General features: G+C 43.5%; 1 protein-coding gene across 1 annotated transcript in view; it reads left to right on the plus strand.

Moving 5' to 3' along the window:
• FRMD7 (FERM domain containing 7) overlaps positions 1-20,435 on the plus strand; it is a 44,820-nt gene extending 24,385 nt beyond the window's left edge. The window contains exons 4-12 of the mRNA XM_021684400.1: positions 2,184-2,262; positions 4,902-4,999; positions 12,723-12,837; positions 13,028-13,175; positions 15,734-15,829; positions 16,527-16,690; positions 18,025-18,093; positions 18,211-18,286; positions 19,353-20,435. Coding sequence (XP_021540075.1) covers positions 2,184-2,262; positions 4,902-4,999; positions 12,723-12,837; positions 13,028-13,175; positions 15,734-15,829; positions 16,527-16,690; positions 18,025-18,093; positions 18,211-18,286; positions 19,353-20,435 — 1,928 coding nt within the window. The remainder of the gene's footprint in view (positions 1-2,183; positions 2,263-4,901; positions 5,000-12,722; positions 12,838-13,027; positions 13,176-15,733; positions 15,830-16,526; positions 16,691-18,024; positions 18,094-18,210; positions 18,287-19,352) is intronic.
• Positions 20,436-21,347: the final 912 nt, after the last annotated feature.

Consider the following 21,347-nt stretch of genomic DNA (forward strand, 5'->3'; position numbering starts at 1 on the left):
ATAGAGGACTTTGATCAAACAGGCCTTGGGAGGTCCCTCCCTGTCTACCATACCTAGTTCATATTAGAATGTAGTTATCTAAGGTGATAGCTCTCTTCCTGGTACAGGCTCTCCTTTCCAACCTAAGTTTAGCCAGTTGAGGGGGAGGTGAAGAGCATTTCCTGAATTGACTGGGTTTTGATTGCTTTTAATTCAAAACAATCCTTTTTAAAAAGATTTTATTTATTTATCTGAGAGAGAGAGAGAATGAGAAGGAGAGGGGAGCAAAGCAGAAGGGACAAGCCGACTTCCCACTGAGCAGGGAGCCCGACTAGGGGCTCGATTCCAGGACCCCTAGAACAGGACCTGAGCCAAAGACAGACACTTAACCCACTGAGCTCCTTAAAATAATCTAAGTGCCCCACTGGCCCATCTTAGGCAGCCTGACCTTGTTACTTATAATGTCAATCTTCAATGCCATTCACCTTCTGCCTGAAGATGTTTTAGTTTTATCATGCGACAGACTTTGTCCATTTGTTTCAGTTCACATTCGGGTGCCTGCTATGTACGAAATCTCCCCCACCCCCACCCCGTATTTCACCACCTAGTGTGGCGGTTCTGAAACTGCAGTGTGTATTAGGATCACTTGTTCAAATGCAGATTCCCAGGCCTCATTCCCGGGTTTGGGGGCAGGCAACCTGCATGTTAAATTCCACAGGTGTTTCTGAATGCAGGGGGAGTTCAGTCAACACTTTGAGAAATGCTGTCGTGTCTCTTTGCTCTACCTGCCCTCTCCGTGTTGGTTCTGTCTGCTCCCACCGCATTTTATTTATTATTATTAGTATTATGTTTTTAAAGACTTCATTTATTTATTTGAGACAGACAGAGAGAGCACAAGCAGGGGGGAGCAGCAGAGGGAGAGGGAGAAGCAGGCTCCCCGCTGAGCAGGGAGCCCGATGCGGGGCTCAATCCCAGGACCCCGGGATCACGACCTGAGCCGAAGGCAGACGCCTAACCAACTGAGCCACCCAGGGGCCCCCTCCCACGGCATTTTAATCGTCTGTCACATTATTCCCACGGCTTCTTAGCGGATTCCCCCAATCCGTCCTCTACCTTACTTCCGAGGGGAACTACTGAAAATACAAAGGTGACCACCTCACGCTCCAGCGTCACGTGCTTCCGCGGCTCCTTATTGCCCTTAGAATGGAGTCCGAACTCATTAGCCCGCTCGGCGAAGCGCACCTGCCTGTCTAGCCGGCCCGCTGCCACTGACCCCTTCGTATTCCGACCTCTCCTGACGGTGGCAAACTCCCTTCAGGCGTAGGGCTCTCCGGGAAAAGAAAAGATGTCCACCTAAACCGGAATTTCAAATTAAGAAAGAAAGATTTTCTCTGTGTAAGGATGTCCTTGCGTTCTCTTTGTTTATCTACAGTTCCGATCTAACTGGAGCCCTCTGTCCTCCCTCTCGGGCTTGGCCGGTACTCAGTGATCGGTACTCAGTGCTCGCAGCCGTCTGCGGGGCTGCCTCTTCTACCGGGCTATGAGGGCTTGCCCTTCCTAGGACAATGCTTGGCCTAGAATAGGCACTTGACAAATATTTGCTGAACGCATGCTGCGAATGGTGCACGGGTGCGTTTGCTTTTGATGCAAAGAGTTTCTTTTCTTCTTTTCAAATGCGAGTAGGAGTGAAGGCAAGTAGATGTGTTTCCTTAAAGCAGATTTTAAGCAACAAAGAAGCAGCAGTCCATCCACTTCTAGTTCCCCTTATGAGATGCTTGATGCCAGATGATAATCACCTGCTTCTAAAGCTGGGCTCTTCTCTCAGCCAGGAATGCAGAATCCCAAGTGGCAAGTGGTATATATTTTTTAAACGGGACACTTCTTAGAGGACCCAGTAGGGCCCAGAAAGAGGCGCAGCTTTACAAAAAGAAACTCAGAGGGAGAGAGGGTAGAAAGGGGGGCAGGACAACTTTCCCTATTGCTTTCCACATAAAGACACAATCCAGAGATAGCACCATCTTAGAAATGTGAAAAATTGAAATTTAAAAGACAAGTCTGAGGGAGGGAGTGGATGGGAGAGGGGGGAAGAGGACAGGGGAAGTGTGTGTGTGTGTGTGTGTGTGTGTGTGTGTATGTGCGTGTAAAGACCTGTAACTGTTGTGATGTACATTTAAATAAAACTTATGGAGATATTGTGTTTTAAGATCCTAAGGAGGTTGTTTTCAAATTTATGGTGAAATTTTTCCCAGTGGACCCGGGACATCTTCGAGAAGAGCTTACAAGGTAGAGTAACTTCCCTGTGTGTCTGCTGCATGGTGTTACTTAAGAATCATTACTCTCCATTTATCAGAGAATGGGCTTCTAGCCTTCTTTAGAAAGCGTGGCTCTCAGTCACTCTCCAGGAGATGGTGAGGAGCTGGAGAGAAGATGGGCCTGGCTGGTCCCCAAAGTGTTATTCTTCCAAAGGGTGGGGACCTCAGGGAGAAGGAAGGGTGGCATCTAGCAGGGCAGCCAGCCTGGGTGCCCGCTTGGGGGTTCTGCCATTAATTGCTACAACACTAAGAGCGCTTGCCTTCATTGCATCTGTGTTCCAACCAGAGGGCTGCTTGATGGCACAAATGTGATACCAGCTAATTTCTGTGGATATTGAAAACCGGGCGTGCGCACGTGTATGTGTGTGTGCGCGCATCCCATAGGTAGAGAGGGATGATGACGTATACTTACAAAAAATTTAAAAAGTAAAAAAATAAAGTTTAAAAACTGATTTAAATAAATTATTTATCATGTATAATATAAATCATTGATGATTTTATTATAAGTCTTTAGTAATGATAAATTATTCATAATTTTATATAATTTTAACAACTATTTATAATTATACATTATTCATAATTTTAGATAGGTAAAATATTTTACACTCGTAAAAATGAAAAAGTTAAAAAGTCACCAGTATAAAACATTTTAAAAAAGAGCATATTTATGCTTATATACAATGCCCTTCAAAATCAAAACGTAAACCTACTTCTCCAAAAATGCTGGCTAGACTCTAGAATCTTACCCGACAAGGGATATAGGCGATCTTCGAGCCCAGCCCTCCTGGTTCACAGAGGAGGAAACGGTCCCGGGAGCTAGAGTGACTTGGCCGGGCCTTCCCCACCTCAACAAGTCCAGTTCTTCTTTGCTCCTTTTGTACAGGGGGCCTTGTTTGCTGAAGGGTCTCTGCAGACGTCACTTTTCACAAGTCTGTCACTGGCTCGCCCCCTCTCTCCACATTTGTGAGTTGTAGGCCACTTTCCCAGATAACCTGATATCTTGGTATCTGTATCGGTTTGCACTTGCTAACCCATTTCAGTTGAGTCTCACATTATGACCAATTTTAATGGAGATAAACTCTCTCCCCCCGCCGCCAAAAAAAAGAGAATGAGAAAATCAATGCGATGATAAATGATTCATCAGCTGTTCAGAGCGAGGATTTGGTATTTGTAGCAGGCAGCTGCCCTCTTAATAGCAAGGAACGTGTCAAATGACAAGAAGTTTCCTTTCTTGCTTGCTAGGAGCAAAATGAGATTCTCTTTCCCTTTAGCACTCGAGGCCTATTATTCTCATTTACATCTATATTTGAAAGCAGGCAATGGCAAAGGTTGGACTTCCTTTATTTTTTCCTCAGTTGAAGATACTTAACCATAGTTGACTTCACAAGGTTGCCTTGTTTGGGGCCAATCCATGAGTTTCTGAGAGTGGTATGCAAATATAAATTTTCTGAGTCATTTCTAGCCCATTAGGGGAGCTCATAATTCGAAGGTTTATAATGAAGAGCGCATTTATAAATTGAATAATCACCTCCTAATTTTACTTGCTTTTTCTAATCTAGATTTTTATCCATCACCTGCAATTAATTTTGATTTACCACATTGCCTTCAAGGCTTAATTGATTTAAATAAAAAAGTCCAGATAAAACGTTATTTAGAAAGGCACATCTTATATTGGGAAATGCCCACGGTAGATACTCCATGAATGTTTGAGTGTATAAAATAAAATATTGGAACCAATTTTAGACCACGGAAGAAAGCAGTCAATGATAGAATCTTCTTTTTACACATCTTTTCAAAAGTTGATTCTCTCCTGATAAGGGCTTAAAAGTGTGGGGCAAATGCAATCGCTTTGGCAAAGCTCTCGTACCTACCTGCACTTTCTGGGTCCCTGACGAGCCTTCCGTGGGCAAAAGGGCAGCGTGGCTTCATTCCATTCAGAACGTAGGAATTTCCTGCCTGCTCTGTGCCAAGTGCTGGGCCGGGCTCTGGTGATATGGAGAAGGTGGTCCGGGTGAAGCGTGGTATCACGTCCCTGATTCCTGCCACACAATCTTTTGGATAGGAGGAGGCCTCAGTTCAGTGCGTGACCTGACATCTGGCCACAGTTTCACTATCTTCGGGCAAAATGACCTTGCCAAAATCACCTAACCTCTGCCTTTCTATAATTGTAAAATGCGGGTGATTGTTCCTGCCCCACCAACCTAAGTTGTTTTGATAGGGAGTGCTTGATAGCATTTGGTAAACAGCGGCCCGAGCGGGCTTGGTCTTGCTGAATCTCCCTTCCTCTCGGGCTGGGTATGTATGTGGCTTTGCTAAGTGGCAGAAGCCACGAGAGGGTGATTGGCCAACTCCCTCAAGCTGGCGGGAGGATTTAGCCGGGGTGATTCCTAATGGCTGTGGGGCCTGCCAAAATGCTGGAGCAGCCGAGCTGTGGTCTGGGGCTGGTTTGGGGCTGAAGCAAAGCCCATGCATTAGTGACCATCCCAAAAAGGCATCTCACTGTCTGGGGTGCCGTTTCTTTCTTGCAACATCTTGGATCTGGGAGAAAGGAAACGATTCTCTCTCGTTCCTGTTTCTTTCTCAAGAGATTTTCCCCCAACTTCTTTTCAGGTATCTTTTTACTCTTCAAATAAAGAAGGATTTGGCTCTAGGAAGGCTTCCATGCAGTGAGAACTGCACAGCGTTGATGGCATCTCACATCCTACAATGTAAGTAGCAAACGTCGCTTCGGGACCTGTCAGGCAGATAGAGAACCGAGCAAAGGAGCGGAGCACCGCCCCCCCCCCCCCCCCCCCCCGCCCTCCTGTGCCCATCCTGTGTTAGGACCTACGCAGGAGAGAAAGGCTGCAAAAGATGTACGGAATCCGCATGGGCCAGTAGAAAGAGGCTGGACATTAGAATCACTTAGCTTTGGATTCCAACTCCAGTCCCTGCTATGTTCTAGCTGTTGTAGGCTTGGGTGAAGTCCCCTCACTTGTCTGTGCCTCAGGTTCCTAGTCTTTACAATAGTGACGAGAGTACCTTCTCACAGAGTGGTTATGTAGATTAAAAGTAAATGCCGATTTTCTTGCTATCATGGTGTAACCTCTCCCACCTCCCCCCCCCCCCCCCCCGTGCCTGGGGCTTGCTGTCCTGGAGCTGGGTTGGACTAATGTGTCCCAGCATGGATTTTGCCAGGCAAGCTCCACTCTCTCTCTACTTGCCCCAGGATGCATTTCTGGTACGTGCTTTCTGCAGCACATTGTCATGTTTGATGGGATTTTTGCGTTGCTCTTTATCATGAGTCTGGAGAACAAAGCACAGAGGACAGCAGGTGAAAGAGGCTAAAAGGGAAAAAGGCCCCAGGCGTCTATTAGAGTTCCCCATTTGCTGGCAGCCAAGTAGTTGGACTAGGGCTGAATAACGAAGGCAGGGACAAGGAGACCCGGGGAACGGTGGGGGCCTGCTTGGGAGGGGGTGAAGCTGGGCAGGCCAGGCTTCTCCTGCACCCCTAAGGCCGGGGTCGAGGCAGCTGGAGATAGTATTTCGTCTCCTATGGCCGGTGGACTCTCTCTCTCTCTCCTAGAGAGGCCTTCCAAGATTAGGCTGTTCTTAACCACTTTTGCGGGATCCTAACGTCATTTTTTGGCTTGTTTCACAAGTTCGGTGTTGACCTCTGTCCCTGACCTTCCTGACAGGCCAGAGCTGGTAGACTTCTGATTTCACTGGGAACACCAGAATGAAGTGCTTGGATAGATAGAGACAGTATCTAAATCAGTGTTTACCAAGGGATGCCTGCCTGGGACAGGTGACAACAGCCCCAGGATATCAGGAATGCAGTGGACAGTGAGAGCAATAGTAATCAGGAAAGGCTTCTGGAGGGGGTAGCTTTTGTGCTGGACCTTAAAGGGGCACGTAGGAATCGGATAGGTAGTGATGGGCAGAGACGCAGCTCAGGTACAGCTCAAGCACAGGGTCTGTTTAGGAGAGGTGGCAGAAAACTACGCGTCATACTGATGGGCTTTGAATGCTTGGCCGGTGGGGGGCACGGGGTAAGGCAGATAGACAAAACAATGTTGGGAGACTTATCCTTTTTCATTACCAGCCTGTTAATGACTTGGGCTCCCCAACAGCCTCCTGGCTGTTGGGGAGCCCAGTTTCATTCTTAATAGCTGCGCATTATGGATTTGGGCATTCCCTAGTGGCCATTTGAGGTATAGCACAGAGGGCTTCAGTTTTTCTAGAGGATAATTTATCAATACAAGTTCTTTCCATAGGGAAAAATCTAAAGTTTCGGTGAGTCCCACTCCTCACAGTGCATGTCACTGGATGCTAAGGCAGTGTGCAGAACATCAGCAGGTGGCTCATTCATTTGCTCATTTATTCATTCGTCCGATATTTATGTCCTAGGCACTCAAGAATCTCCACATGCTGACCTCATCTGCCTAAGTCTCTCTTACACATCCTTTTTATGAACGCTTTTAGTAACTTCTTTGTCATTCATTCAACAAAAACTTATTGAGCACCTACCACATGGCAGGTACTGTTATAGGCACGGGGAACACGGCAGTGAAGTGAACAGACACAAAGCCTTGCTCTCATGGAGCTCATATTTTGGCAGTGGAGGACAATCAAGACAATAACTGAAATAAGGAAATATATCATGTATGTTAGAAGGTGGTAAGTGCATCAGAGAAAATCACATATGGAAGGAAGATGGGGAATCCTGGGGGTGGGGACTGAATTTTTCAATAAAGTAGTCAGGGTAGGCTTCACTGTGAACGTGACAGGTGAACAAAGACTTGGAGGAGGTGAGAGGGGCAAGCCTTGCAGAAATCGGCTGGAAGGTTGTTCCAGGCAGAGAGAACATCCTGTGCAAAGGGCCTGAGGTGGGAGTGTGCCAGGAGTGTTCAAGAAACATTTAAGCAGGCTTTGTGGCTGGCTGGAGCTGGGGGGTGGGGGAGAGTCACCGTGGAGGGCCTTAGAAGCCTATTAAAGACCTAGAACATAACTCCACACGAGATGGGAAACCACTGATGAATGTTAAGCAGAGGAATGAGATGATCTGAATTAGGTTTTAATGGGAACATGTTGGCTGCCAGGGTGAAAACCTTCCGAGGGAATGGTGGAAGTGGGGAGACCAGAGAAGAGGCCATTGCAGTAGAAAGAGGTGATGGTACTCTGGGCCAGTGTGGTAACAGTGAAGATGCTCAGAACACTTGCTACCTTCTTTGACTGCTGATATTTACTCATTTGTGTTTTGTAGGTCTCCTCCTAGATTGTCATAGTCTTGCATGGAGTGAAAAACCAGCAGTCTTATGCATTCTTGTGTTTTCCTAGGGTCAACATAGGGTCAGGGTCTTGTGCTTAATAAATAGTAGGGGTGATGTGTGTGTGCGTGTGTGTGTGTGTCTAATTTTTTTTTAAGATTTTATTTTATTGGGAGAGAGAGAGAGAGCGAGGGAGCAAAAACAGCTCTGTTGAGGTATAATTTACTTATCATAAAATTCACCCTTTTAAAGACTACAACTCAGCAGTTTTTAGTAAATTTACAAAGTTGCACAACCATTACCACAATCCAGTTTTAGAACATTCCCATCACACCGAGAGACCTCTCGTGCCCATCTGCAGTGACTCTCTGTTCCCACACTCAGCCCCAGTAACCACTAATTTACTTTTTGTTTCTATAGATTTTGCCCTTTCTAGACATTTCAGTCAGAATGATAAAATATGTGGTCTTTTGCATCTATGTGGCTTTGTTTCACTCAGCATAAGATTTTTGAAATTCATGCATGTTCTAGCATGAATCGCAGCGGTTTCTTCCTTTCTTTTGCTGAGTAGTATTCTATTTTATGGACATGCCCCATATTGTTCATCTCTGTACTTGACTGTGGACATTTGGATTGTTTCCAGCTTAGCTAATATGAATAATGTTATGAACATTCATGTACAAGTCTTTGTTTGGACACATTCTCATTATCTCTTGAGTAGATTCCTAAGAGGGTAATTGCCTCATCTTCAGGTAAATTTATGTTGAAAATGTTAAGAAACTGCCAAACTGTTTTCCAAATTGTAACGATAAAACCAGAAACGTATCACATTTCCAATTTCTCCACATCTTCACCAATAGTTGGTATTATCTACTTTTTTTTGGTTGTGGCCATTCTAGTGGATATGAAGAGATATCCTATTGCAATTATAATTCACATTTTCCTAGTGAGTAATGATGTGGAGCACCTTCTCATCTGTTTATTAACAGTCCCTATGTTTTTGTTGGCAAAATGCCTTTCAGATCTTTTGCCCATTTTAAAATGGATTGTTGTCTTCTTATTGAATTTTAAGAGATTTTTGTATATCCCTTTTTAAATTTTATTTATTTATTTTTTAAAGTGATCTCTACGTGGGGCTCAAACTCACGACCCTGAGATCAAGAGTCGCATGCTCTTCCAACTGAGCCAGCCAGATTTTTATATATTCTGATTAAAAATCATTTATGAGATATGTAATTTGAAAAATTTTCCTCCAGCTTGGTGGCCTGACTTTCTGTTTCTTAATCCTGGCTTTTGGAGTAGAGCAGTTTTTAATTTTGGCAGAATTCCCCTTTCTCAATATGTTTTAGTGGATCGTGCTTTTGGTGTACCTAAGAACTCTGCCTAACCTAAGGGCACAAAGATTTTCTCCTGTTTTCTTCCAGAGCCTTTGCAGGTTTGCCTCTTAGATTTAGATATATGACATTTTGAGTTATTTCTTTTTTTGTCTGCTTGTATAATGTATGCTGTGAAGTAGGGATCCGACTTCATTTTTTTTTTTTTTTTATGTGGTTGCCCATTTTCCCCATTTGTTGAAAAGACTATCATTTCCCCCATTGAATTGTCTTGGCGTCTTTTTAAAAAAACCAATTGACCATTAATGTAAGGGTTTATTTCTGGATTCTTAACTAGGTTCCATTGATCTATATGTCCTTATGTCATTATTACACTGTCTTATTTATTGTAGCTTTGTATTAAGTTTTGAAATAGGAAAGTGTATATCTTCCAACTTCATTCTTTTTCTAAATTGTTTTGGCTATTTTGCATCCTATGCGTTTCCACGTAAGTTTTAAGATCATCTATCAATTTATATTTTAAAAAAGTGGTGGGAATTGCATTGAATTTATAGATAAATTTTGGCACAATTACCAGCTTAACAATATTGAGTCTTATAATGCATGATCCTCAAATGTCTCTCCATTTATATAGATCTGTTAAAAAATTCTCTCAGCAATGTTTTGTAATCATCAGTATACAAGCCTTGTACTTCTTTTTGTTAAATTTATTCCTGAGCATTTTATTTTTTTAGATGCTATTGTAAATAGAACTTTCTTAGTTTCATTTTTGGATTGCTCACTGCTAGTGTATGCAAATACAAGTACTTTTTGTATATTGATCTTCTATTTTGCTACCTTGATGAACTCCTATATTCTAGGGGTTTTTTGTGGATTTCCCTGGATTTTCCACACACATGACCAGGTTGACTACAAGTAAAGACAGTATTATCTCTTCCTTTTCAGTGCAAATTATTTTTTTTTAAACTTTTTTTTTTTTTTTAAAGATTTTATTTATTTATTTGACAGGGAAAGACACAGCGAGAGAGGGAACACAAGCAGGGGGGGTGGGAGAGGGAGAAGCAGACTCCCCGCCGAGCAGGGAGCCCGATGCGGGACTCGATCCAGGGACTCCAGGATCATGACCTGAGCCGAAGGCAGTCGCTTAACCAACTGAGCCACCCAGGCGCCCTCAGTGCAAATTATTGATATTTTTTCTTGTTGATTAATTGCACTGGCTAGAGCCACCAGTACAATGGTGGATAGAAGTGACAAGAACAGACGTCCTTGTCTTGTTTCTGGTCATAGGAGAAAGCATTCAGTTTCTCACCATTTAGTATGAATATGATGTTACCTTTAGGTTTTTCATAGATAAACTTTATCAGGTTGAAGAAGTTCCCTTCTATTCCTTGTTTCTTGGATTTTTAAAACTTTTTTATTATTGTATTTTTTTTTTTTTTGAAAGAGAGAGAGAGCAGGGGGTGGGTGAGGGGCAGAGAGAAAGAATCTTAAACAGGCTCCACGCCCAGTGTGGAGCTGGATGCAGGGTTCGACCTCATGACCCTGAAATCATGACCTGAGCTGAAATCAAAAGTCAGACGCTTAACCGACTGAGCCACCCAGGCATCCCTGAATGTTTTTGTTTTTTTTTTAATCATGAAATGGTGTTGGATTTTTTCCAAAGCTTTTCTGCATCATTTTGAAATGAGAATGTATTTTGTTGTCACTTATTCTACTGGAATAGTATATCACATTAATTAATCTTCACAAGTTGAACTGATCTTGCTATCCTGGGATAAATCCCACTAGGTCATGATGTATAATCCTTTTTTTATGTTTCTGGATTCAGTTTACTAGTATTTTGTTGAGGATTTTTGCCTCTGTATTCATGAGGTACATTGATCTGTAGTTTCCTTGTGATGACTTTGTCTGGTTTGGGTATCGGAGTAATACTGGCCTCATAGAATGAATTGGTAAATATTTCTTCTTCTATTTTCTGGAAGAGTTTGTGAAGAATTGGTCTTCATATCTTCTTTGAATATTTGATAGAATTAATCAGTGAAATCATATGGGCCTGATTGTGTTTTAATGAGATTTGTATGTTTATCAATTTTGGCAAAAAATAAATTAAAAAGCCATTGATTTGGCCTTTTTAAAAAAGCTTGTTACATGAGGATTTTCATTATAATGTGACTTTTATTTTTTCAATAATGTGACTTTTAAAAAATATACACTACATACCTCATTTGTCATGAGCATGTCAGTGAGCATGTCATCTGTCTAAAATGTAATAAAAAATCAAGAGAAAAGAGGAAGTAAGTTTCCAGCACTCAAAATCAGTGTCCCATGTCCATGTATTTTAGTTACAGGATTTCACGGAGAATGTATTTACTCTTACAATTCATAAAATGTTAATAGTTTTGGATATCTAGGTTCTCAGAAGTCATAATTACAACCAAGTGTGGAGACCTTTTCGGGAGAAGTCAGTAACCAGGAAGTGATTCATATCAATCTGACAGAGAGGGAAAAGGCATAAAAATTATAAAGAAGACACAATAGTTCAAAAATCGAAACATTTTGAAGCCATTAACTATAGGGGCAGATATTCCTGTATACCCCAATCACCTCTGTAGGTATTGTGCTATGCCAGATGTTTATAACAGTAAACTAGAGACATCTAGAAAAGAGTAGATTATGATCAGGGATAAGCAGCCAGTGATTTGGAAAAGCCAGAATGATTTCCAGAATGATTCATTTACTGGGGATTCCTGATAGCTGGGATTTTACTTGTTTCGTACAGAGTGATGAATGGCTGTGGCTGGCTCGCGCGGTACTGGGCATTTATAGTCTCCTTTTCTGATAATGTACAGTCAGGGTGGAGTGAGATTAAGGGCCCGTATGAGTTTGCTAGGGTTGCTATAACAAAATACCAGAGACCAGAGGGCTTAAAGGGCCGAAATGTATTTTCTCACAGTTCTGGAGGCTGGAAATCCAAGCCTGAAGTGTCGCAGCTTTGGTATCTTCTGGGGCCTCTCTGCTTGGCTTGCAGATTGTTGCCCTCTGGATGCATCCTCACCTACCCTTTGCTCTGTGCACCCGTGTTCCTGGTGTCTCTCTGCAGGGGCAAATTTCCTCTTCTTATAAGGACACTAGTCAGATTGGATTAGGGCCCACCCTACCGACTCGTTTTAACTTAATCCCTTCTTTATAGGCCCTATCTCTAAATACAGTCACATTCTGAGGTCTGGGGTTTAGGACTTCCACATGAATTTGAGGCGGGCAGGGGGGGCGAGGGAGGGGCACCCAGTTCAACCCATAACAGGGACTGGTGAGAAGAAAAAGATCAGAAACAGAGTGTGGAGGAAGGAATTAATGAAATAGTCATCTGGGGGTGTCTGGGTGGCTCAGTCGTTAAGCGTCTGCCTTCGGCTCAGGTCATGGTCCCGGGGTCCTGGGATCGAGCCCCGCATCGGGCTCCCTGCTCGGCGGGAGGCCTGCTTCTCTCTCTCCCACTTACCTTGCTTGTGTTCTCTCTCTGGCTGTCTCTCCCTGTCAAATAAATAAAAAAAGAAAAGAAAAGAAAAGAATAGTCATCTGTGATCCCGGAGCCTGTAAGACATACACTGTGCCTGTGATTTACTATACTGAGACTTCAGAGCAATGCACTGCTTCTGATCTGAAAAAGACTCAGTTCCCCCCCATATCCTAAAATATAAATTGATATAAGGCATGGCGTGGGGGGGGGGGGCCCTAGGGCCACATTGGCTGCAAAGAAAGGGCTGTTTGGGGGAGGCCAGAGGGTCTGCTGAGTGCTCCATTCCTAAACTCCTCAATGCTAATGTGAAAAATGTCATTTCTCTGTCATGCAGCAGAACTGGGAGACTTTCATGAAGAAACAGATAAGAAACATCTGGCACAAACCCGCTACTTACCGAACCAAGACTGTTTAGAGAGCAAGATCATGCACTTTCATCAGAAGCACGTGTGAGTACTTCAGCCAGCACCAGCTTCCACCAGCAGGGAACACGAAAGCTGGGGACAGACTCTTAAAAGCAAATCCTTAAGTCAGAGAAGCTTCGGGCTCAAGAATACACTGAGCTCCTCACGGAGCCCTTAGGGCGGAGGTGTCTTTCTTGCTGCATTTATTAGGCTCATAAATTATTTCCCTTTGCAGTGGCAGGAGCCCAGCTGAAGCTGACATTCTCCTACTGGATATAGCAAGGAAGCTGGATATGTACGGCATCAGGCCTCACCCCGCCAGTGACGGCGAAGGCATGCAGATCCACCTGGCTGTCGCTCACATGGGAGTACTGGTGTTACGGGTAACAACTCTTTCCTTTAAAGGCCTGCAGCTTTGGGGGTTATCTTGGCTCCAACGTGGGTATCCGTTCCTGAGGTGACCTCGCCCCTCAGTCTTACCACCAGCCAGAAAGGGAGGGGATACTTGCGAGTATCTCCCCTCGATGTGCTTTGCTTCCCTTTGTGGCCTCTGACGGGCTGCTGTGACTCTGAGGAGCTCACACATTCGATCGGGCCAGCATGGTGGAGAGAGAAAGTCAAGAGGCCCTTTGGAACTTGTAGACCCTAAATACGAATATGGATTTTGGCATCTAAAAGCTTCGGCTGTGACACCAAGTGCACTCACCTTGTCCAAATCCACCAGAAACAACCCACAGGGACCAAATTAGAGCACCGAAGCAAGTCTTCTAGCAGACTCGGCTAGAAGAATCTTGGCCTTCTCATGTTTCGGGTTGTAAACTTTGCAGCACAAGAGTACACGGGTGGGCAAAAGACCCAATGGGCCACAGGCATAGCTGTTCCCCCAGGAAGGAATTTTACCTATTCCACTCTAACCGCCCCCCATCGGTCCTACTGCGTGGGAGAAAATGGGGAAGCGGAGGGGAGCAAGGCCGTCGTGTTAGTTGTGAGCTCTTCCGGCGGGAGTACTTCTGTGGACAGTGTGGAATGACGTAGCCAGTCTATTTTGTCCCACCCCAAATCCAGTCAAAGAATACTTGTGTACTGAGTACTCTGTATGTGTTCGGTATTGCATTCTTCAAACAAAACCGGCTTTACTGAGATATAATTTGCATACTATACAATTCATCCGGTTTAACTGTACAATTCAGCGGGTTTGAGTATATTTACAGAGTCGGGCAGCAACTATTCCTTCATTCATCCTTCCGTCAGTACAGTTACTGTATAGCCCCCTGTGCCAGATATTAGAGCTGCAGAGGGAAACAGGAGGGATCCTGACTTTGTGGACCCTGTATTCTACAAAGTCTTTTTTTTTTTTTAAAGATCTATTTATTTATTTATTTGAGAGAGAGAGAGAGAGAGAACATGAGCAGGGGGAGGGGCAGAGGGAGAGGAAGAGGAAGAGAGACCCTCAAGCAGACTCCCTGCTGAGTGCAGAGCCCAACACGGGGCTCGATCCCAGCACCCTGAGATCATGACCTGAGCCGAAATCAAGAGTCGGACCCTCAACTGGCTGAGCCATCCAGATGCCCCATGGACCTTGCATTCTAATAGGTGGAAGACGGACAATGAAACAAGCAATTTTAAACAAATGCCATGTTTTTGTGCTCGAAGAAGTATGGGGTGCTAAGGTAACACATGTGAAAGGGGTTTAACATTTAAGCTAAGGGGGTGCCTTGGCTGGCTCAGTTGGAAGAGCTTGCGACTCTCTTGATCTCGGGGTCATGAGTTCGAACCCCACGATTGGGGTAGAGATTACTAAAAATAAGTAAATGAGTAAACTTAAAAAATTTTAAGCCAAGACCTGAGGAAGTGGTCCAGATCAAAGAGATAGGGTTGGTAGGTGAGGGAGGGGATTCCAGACAAAGGGCACACAGACAAAGGCCCCAAGAAGGGTAAAGGATGGCACAGTCAACAAACTAACGTTAAGCATGACCTATGGCTCCGGTCATTAAGATACTCACAATTTATTTGGAGAGACCAGAGAAATAGTGATCAATATCAGTCAATAAGTAATCAAAAGCTAATCTATCCTATCTACCCGAAGTTGCGCGACAAGTATACATAACAAACTAATAAATGTGGTTACCCATAGAGAATGGATAGATGGGTACAGAGGGACAGATATAGGAGTGATGGTGGTGGGAGCGAGACTTCTCGATGTATATATTTTTTGTATACCTTTGATTTTTGGACCATGTCAACAAACAAATATCAAGCAACCGACCAACCAACAAATGGATAGATATAACTATATACAACATATATATATATATATATATATATATACACAAATATATATATATATATATACACAAATATATATATATATATATATGTTGTACCTATATATATAGGTATAACTATATATAACAGAATATTTTAGAGGAGATGCTACCAGACTGGCAAGACAGCTTGACTATGGAGAAGGCAATTCTGGGTAAGGAGAATGAGGAGCCCTCTGGGAAGGAAGGTACAGGGTTGGATGGAAAGGTGTTTTTTAGGATCAGTGGGATAGAAGGCTGGATGTTCAATACAGCTGAGGCAGGACACCCCAGTCAAACGTGTTTAGACTCGATGACACATGCAGTGAGGAGCTATGGAAGGTGTTTGAGTAAATGGGGTGGCAGTCATGCCTTCCTCCCATGATCTCCCTATCCTGGCTGGAAACCTTCCCCAGGCATACCCCTTCTTGCTTGCATTTCGGAGCAGCCTTATGTCTCCCTCGAATGCCTTCTTTGGCCACAGCTTCTACCTAGTCATACCTGGTATGACAGGATCAGTCTGTGCAAGAGGTAGGATGGTCCCATGCATGAAGTGCGTTTTCTAGCGGGTTCTCATTGTCTTCCAAACCAGCTTGTGCTGACATTCACCTTGAAATCTGCCATGCCTGTCATTACAGGGAAATACAAAGATCAATACTTTCAACTGGGCTAAAATCCGCAAGTTGAGTTTTAAGAGAAAGCATTTTCTCATCAAACTTCATGCCAACATCTTGGTAAGTAGCTTTCTAATAAATTCTTTTACTTTCTGTTCACTTGGGATTTCTTGGTTGTTTCAGCAAATGGTCTGAATGTGAGTGGTGAAAGCTGAAGGGTGATGTACTCTCTCTTTTGCCTCTACATAAATAAACCAGAGCGTTAGTCATATTTTCACTCGAGGCAAAACACCAAGATTAGGATATGCTAAATGAGCAATACAGAGCATCGTAGAACAAGGCAGCATAGGGAAGACTAAATGTTTCTAGCTGGTATGTTAAAAAGACTCCTATACATGTAATTATCCTATAAAGCCTACCATCTGTAAGGAAATCGCCTCCTCCCCCTGTTTCCTGTTGGTCATTTATAACTTCTTGTCACCTTGAAAGGATGTCCTTTGATGTTCATTTTAACCTAATTTACAACTTCATAAAAATGTTCCTGGCAGAGAAGAGGGGGTAAAAATGTGTTTGAGGTACAGGGGCTCCAGAGCAAGATTGGCTTCTCAGAGAAGGCTCTGTTTTTGAGCAGTGGCCCTGTCTGTTCCTCGGAAGGTCGCCAATCATTTGGTTTTAGTAGGTGTGAAGCCTGTAGGGAGCCAAGTGGAAAATCAGAAGCTGCACGGGCCCCTGGACCAATAGTTTGGAAAGCACTGGGATTCGAAGTTCTTTGATAGTCTTGAGGGATGTTTGGCTTGATGGAAATTGGTTTACACAGGTGTTGTGCAAGGACACCTTGGAGTTCACCATGGCCAGCCGAGATGCCTGCAAGGCTTTCTGGAAGACCTGTGTGGAGTACCATGCTTTCTTCAGACTTTCTGAAGAGCCCAAATCCAAGCCCAAAACGCTACTGTGCAGCAAGGGTTCCAGTTTCCGCTATAGGTAATGAAATATTGCACATAGGTCAACTGTACACACAACTTCTTTTCAGTAGCGTGGAAGGCAGTGGAAGGCGTTGAATTCTAGAAGCAATGAAGAATCACTTAAAGGGTGATCCCCTTTACTGCTCCTTCTCTGCGTGACACATGAGGTCCATATTTCCCAACAGGGAGACAGGAGGAGGGAAGCACCCTAGTTAAGGGGCTAGATCAGAATATTGGCAAGGATTGGGGGGGGTCTTATGCTGTTTGAGAAGATGTATTTAATGAACCTGTTGTTTTCCTTATATCGCAACTTCTCTGCAAGCCATGGAAAGGAAAGCTCAACAACATCCGTTTGGTGGTGGTTGGGTGAGAGACGGGTGGGGAGACAGGCTTGGAGGAGCTAAGGGCGGCAGAACGCTAAGCAGTATGGTAGTAGAGGCTCTTCGCGGCAGGGGACACTTTGGAGGAATGGAAGCAAGGTCAAAATATGATGTTTTTACGTGAACGCACCAGCCTAGGAATTCGTTGGAAGAAGCCTTCAAAACTCTTAGCTAAGATTTAAAACAAAACAAAAAAAACCCCAAAACAAAAAAACCACCTTCTAATTGAATGTTTTCCATAGGGGATTTTCAAATAGTGGAAGCCCGCCTCAGTAAGAGCTGAGATCTTAAAAACATACATAGTTTTTGATGGAATCTTTCCAAAATGTATTTTACAAATCCCCGCCTTCTTAAACAGATGATACTGAGCATATTTTGCCCTTCTCTGAATGACCGGAGCTATTATAAACATCACTTATTATCCAGGGGAGGCGACGGTCTGGGGGTGGGGGGAGGCACGACAGTCCCTGCACCTGGGTGATAAATGGCTCAGACTTTTTGGGTTTTATTATTTTTCCTGATTTCTTTTTTGGCTCTTGCGTTTCTCCCAGCCATCAGCTGGCTTTCTTTGCTGGTGTATGGTCTGGCTGGAGCAAACCTCTTCTCCTGTTTAGTTAGCTGTTTTTCTTCTGTCAGGAATTGGGAAACTGGATACATAGCCTTATTAGAAATTGTGTGTAAATTTGCAGGTAGGGAAAAGGCCTTTACAGGAGAGTCGGTTCATTTTCAAGGCCAGAATTTTTAACTGTGATATAGTCTTGTTCCGAAGCTTTTAAAAATTTTCTGGGTTCTGAGAAGTTGAGGTTGCTTTAGGCCTGATAGTTGAAAAAGCGGATAGTATCATTACTGTGATGGTCAGATTCATGGCCTATGTCATTCATTTGGGACTCTTGACTCCAACAGTAAATGAAGCTTTGGAGTTTTAGTAGCCTGAGTGGTGTTAATAAAATGTCTATCTCATTCTTTATCACAGTGGAAGGACCCAACGGCAGCTTTTGGAATATGGAAAGAAAGGGAGGTTGAGGAGCTTGCCATTTGAGAGGTACATGGTTCTCTCTCTCTCTCTCTCATGTTGATTTTAAGCTGAATGTAGAGATTTCTATGTATTCTGTATGTGCCTGCAGACCATTTCAATTCCTTCTCTGTTTGCGGATTGCAGGAAACATTACCCATCTCAGTACCACGAGCGACAATGTAGGTCCTCACCGGACCTCCTCTCTGATGTGTCAAAACAAGTAAGGTTTCTGAAAATCCCTTCTTTAGATAAATGTACTGCATCTACATGTCAAATGCTTTTAAGAATTGATTCTGCCAGAATGTCCCGGCGTGTAAAAAGGCGACTCTGTTTGAGTTAGGCTAGCCTCCTCAGGAGGTCTGTCAGCTCAGTCTTTCCAGCCAATAGAAGACCATTTAATAAATCACCACTGGTGTGTACCTTATGGACTGAAAGGATCTGGCACATCTCTAAATTGCAACTTGTATTGCTAACATTGTGCAAAATGCAGATCCAAATGAATTTCTAAAACTAAAAAGCTCTTCTTTTTTTTTTTTTTTTTAACCTAATGAAAAATTTTAAGGCTTAGAGGAAGCTCTAAGGTCTTGGGTTAACATTTTAAAGTACTCTTGCTGTGTAATTTTTTCACTTAATTCAAGAACAAAGTGCTATTCTCCTGGAATCGTGAGATGATGGCTTCATTTGAGTTTTATAAGCATTAACCATGGTAATTATTTTGCTTTTGCTCTCCCTAAAAAAAAAAATAATAATTATAGGTCTCACAAACTCTCATGTCTTCATTCAAGTCATAGGCAGTTTTTATTTCAAAGGCATCACAGAGGTACAATGCTGGAAGGCCATCTAACATGTGACCCTCTCGTGCATGGCCCTCCTTCCCACCATTTTTCAGAGAATAGGGAGGAGGCTGGAGCAGGGAGGTTAGGAGACCCGCCTAAGGTCACACGGCAGAGCCAGAACCAGAAGGCAGAACCCCTGGCTCATTTATAAATGAGCTACTAAACCATACTGCCTGAAGTCCCACGCCGGCTGAAGAACATGGAGAACTCAGAGGCAGGGAGTGGGATGCAGTGAGAAAGGAGACTGTCATGTGTATTTTTTAGCACGTGGATTGGGATATGGTACAAGGTATTTCCCATTCTATATCCATTCATCAGCCTTGGAATAGAATATGGATCGAAATGACCTTGTGAAAAATACCTTTGTGAAATTCAAGGCGTTTGGATCCCTGCCCCCACCCCAACCAAATGGCTTTTCTCTTCTTTCACCAACATGTCCTCTCTTGCAAGGTGGAAGACTTGAGACTAGCGTACGGCGGTGGGTATTACCGAAATGTGAATGGAGTGCACGCATCGGAGCCAGTGCTAGACCGTAGGAGGAGAAACTCAGCAGTGGAGGTGATGTTTGCAGCCGAGCTAGAGCGTTCCAAACCAGAGGCGGATCCCACACTGTTACATCAGTCCCAAAGCAGTTCCTCTTTCCCTTTTATTTATACAGACCCTGTCTTTAGCACTGACCCAGATCCCAGAGACTACTTTGAGGAAAGGAGTCTTCTGAGCTCCTTCCAACCAAGCTGTAAGTTTGCTGACAATCACATGAGCGCATCTTCTGGCCTTGCAAGCAAAGTGAGTCCAGCAAGGCAGCTAACTTACACAGATGTGCCCTATATTCCTTGTACGGGTCAGCAGGTCGATATTATGCCTCCCCAAGTCTTTTTTTATGTGGACAGACCACCCCAGGTGCCCAAACGGTCCCCAGTCATGGCAGAGCAAAGGGAAAGGCCAGACAGCTGTCTAGAGCCCGCTGCAATGAAGCCAGCCAAAAGAAGCCCAAGGAATGTCACAATGAAGAGCTTTCAGCAAGACTTTCAAGAACTCCAAGAACCTACGGCCAGGACTAGTGGTAGGAGCAACATCAACGTAGATCTGGAAGCGGAAGACCCAAATTTAGAAGATGCATTTGCATATAGCATTCAAGAGCAAACCCCAAAACGATCCCAGAGCCAATCAGACATGAAAACGATCCGTTTTCCTTTTGGGTCCGAATTTAGACCTTTAGGGCCTTGTCCTACTCTGAGTCGTAAAGCTGACCTTTTTACATATATGTTTGCAGAGCAGGAGTTTCCAACAGTTTTAATGGATCAGGGAGCAGCAGAAAGGTACGTAACTAGTGAATCCAGTGATTCAGAATCAGAAATTCTTAAACCAGACTACTACTCTTTGTATGGCAAAGGAACAAGGTTACCCATGGCCAGAATCCGCTTATCTTCTGGTAGTCTACAGCTTGATGAAGAGGATGAAGGTGTTTCTTTCAATACACCAACTGCTGAAGACAGGACTTTGCTAAAACCATGTAATTACTTTTTAGCTTAAAAGTGTGAAATCAGTGAACATTTCTGGGCCAGTTCCATGTTGCCAACTTAGGTAAAATATAAGGAACGTTCTGCACAAATCATTTTCTTAGTTATCATTCACTGGTATTAAGGGGATCTCCTACTTTTGGGCACCTAGCTTATTAAAGATCCAGCTGCTGCCTCGTTCCTCAAGCTCCCCTCCTCAGTTTCCTCTGAAGGGACTCTGGAACATACCCATTCCTCACCAGCACTGTGGTCGGGCAAGGTGGCTACTTGTCACCTCCGTTATACGTTTCCCCATAGAGACATTATCGATGAAGTTCAGGTTCTTCAACACTGAATAATGGTGACAGTATGGGTTGGCATAGCATTGGCCTCTGATGTCCTTTAGTGATTTAGTAGATTGTGACTGTGTTGTTCATTTTGTTCTTAAGCCATACTGTGACTAAAGGTTCCAGTAAAAATGGTCCTGTTGTGTGTTAAAGACTTCAATTTTTATAACATTTATTAGGGGAAGCATGGCCCTCCTATACCTCAGGAACAAGCTCGTGGCATAGATCCTCTCATCAGAATACAAGTTTTTAATGCATCTAGGACTTGGAAGAATTCTAAACCCTGGAAATTCATGAATTAATCAATTTTTAAAGCCAGATATATGCCCGATGAAGATATTATGATGTTTGACTTACTACTTCTGTACTCTTAACTATCTATTATATGTAGTGACAGATAAAAGTTAACATGTTGGTTTATCTACTTTCTCCTGCAAGACTTTATTTTTTTGCCATCTCTTGTTGCATGTATGTAGGCAAGGAAATGAGATGAATGGTATTTTAATAAAGAGTGATGGAAATCCATTTATTTAAAAAGTAAGTTGCAAGTATGATCTTCATTTTGTTTTAGTCAACTTCAGAAATGATTGGTTCTGGTC

This window comes from Neomonachus schauinslandi, chromosome X (genome assembly GCF_002201575.2).
Source record: "Neomonachus schauinslandi chromosome X, ASM220157v2, whole genome shotgun sequence".
NCBI lineage: Eukaryota > Metazoa > Chordata > Mammalia > Carnivora > Phocidae > Neomonachus > Neomonachus schauinslandi.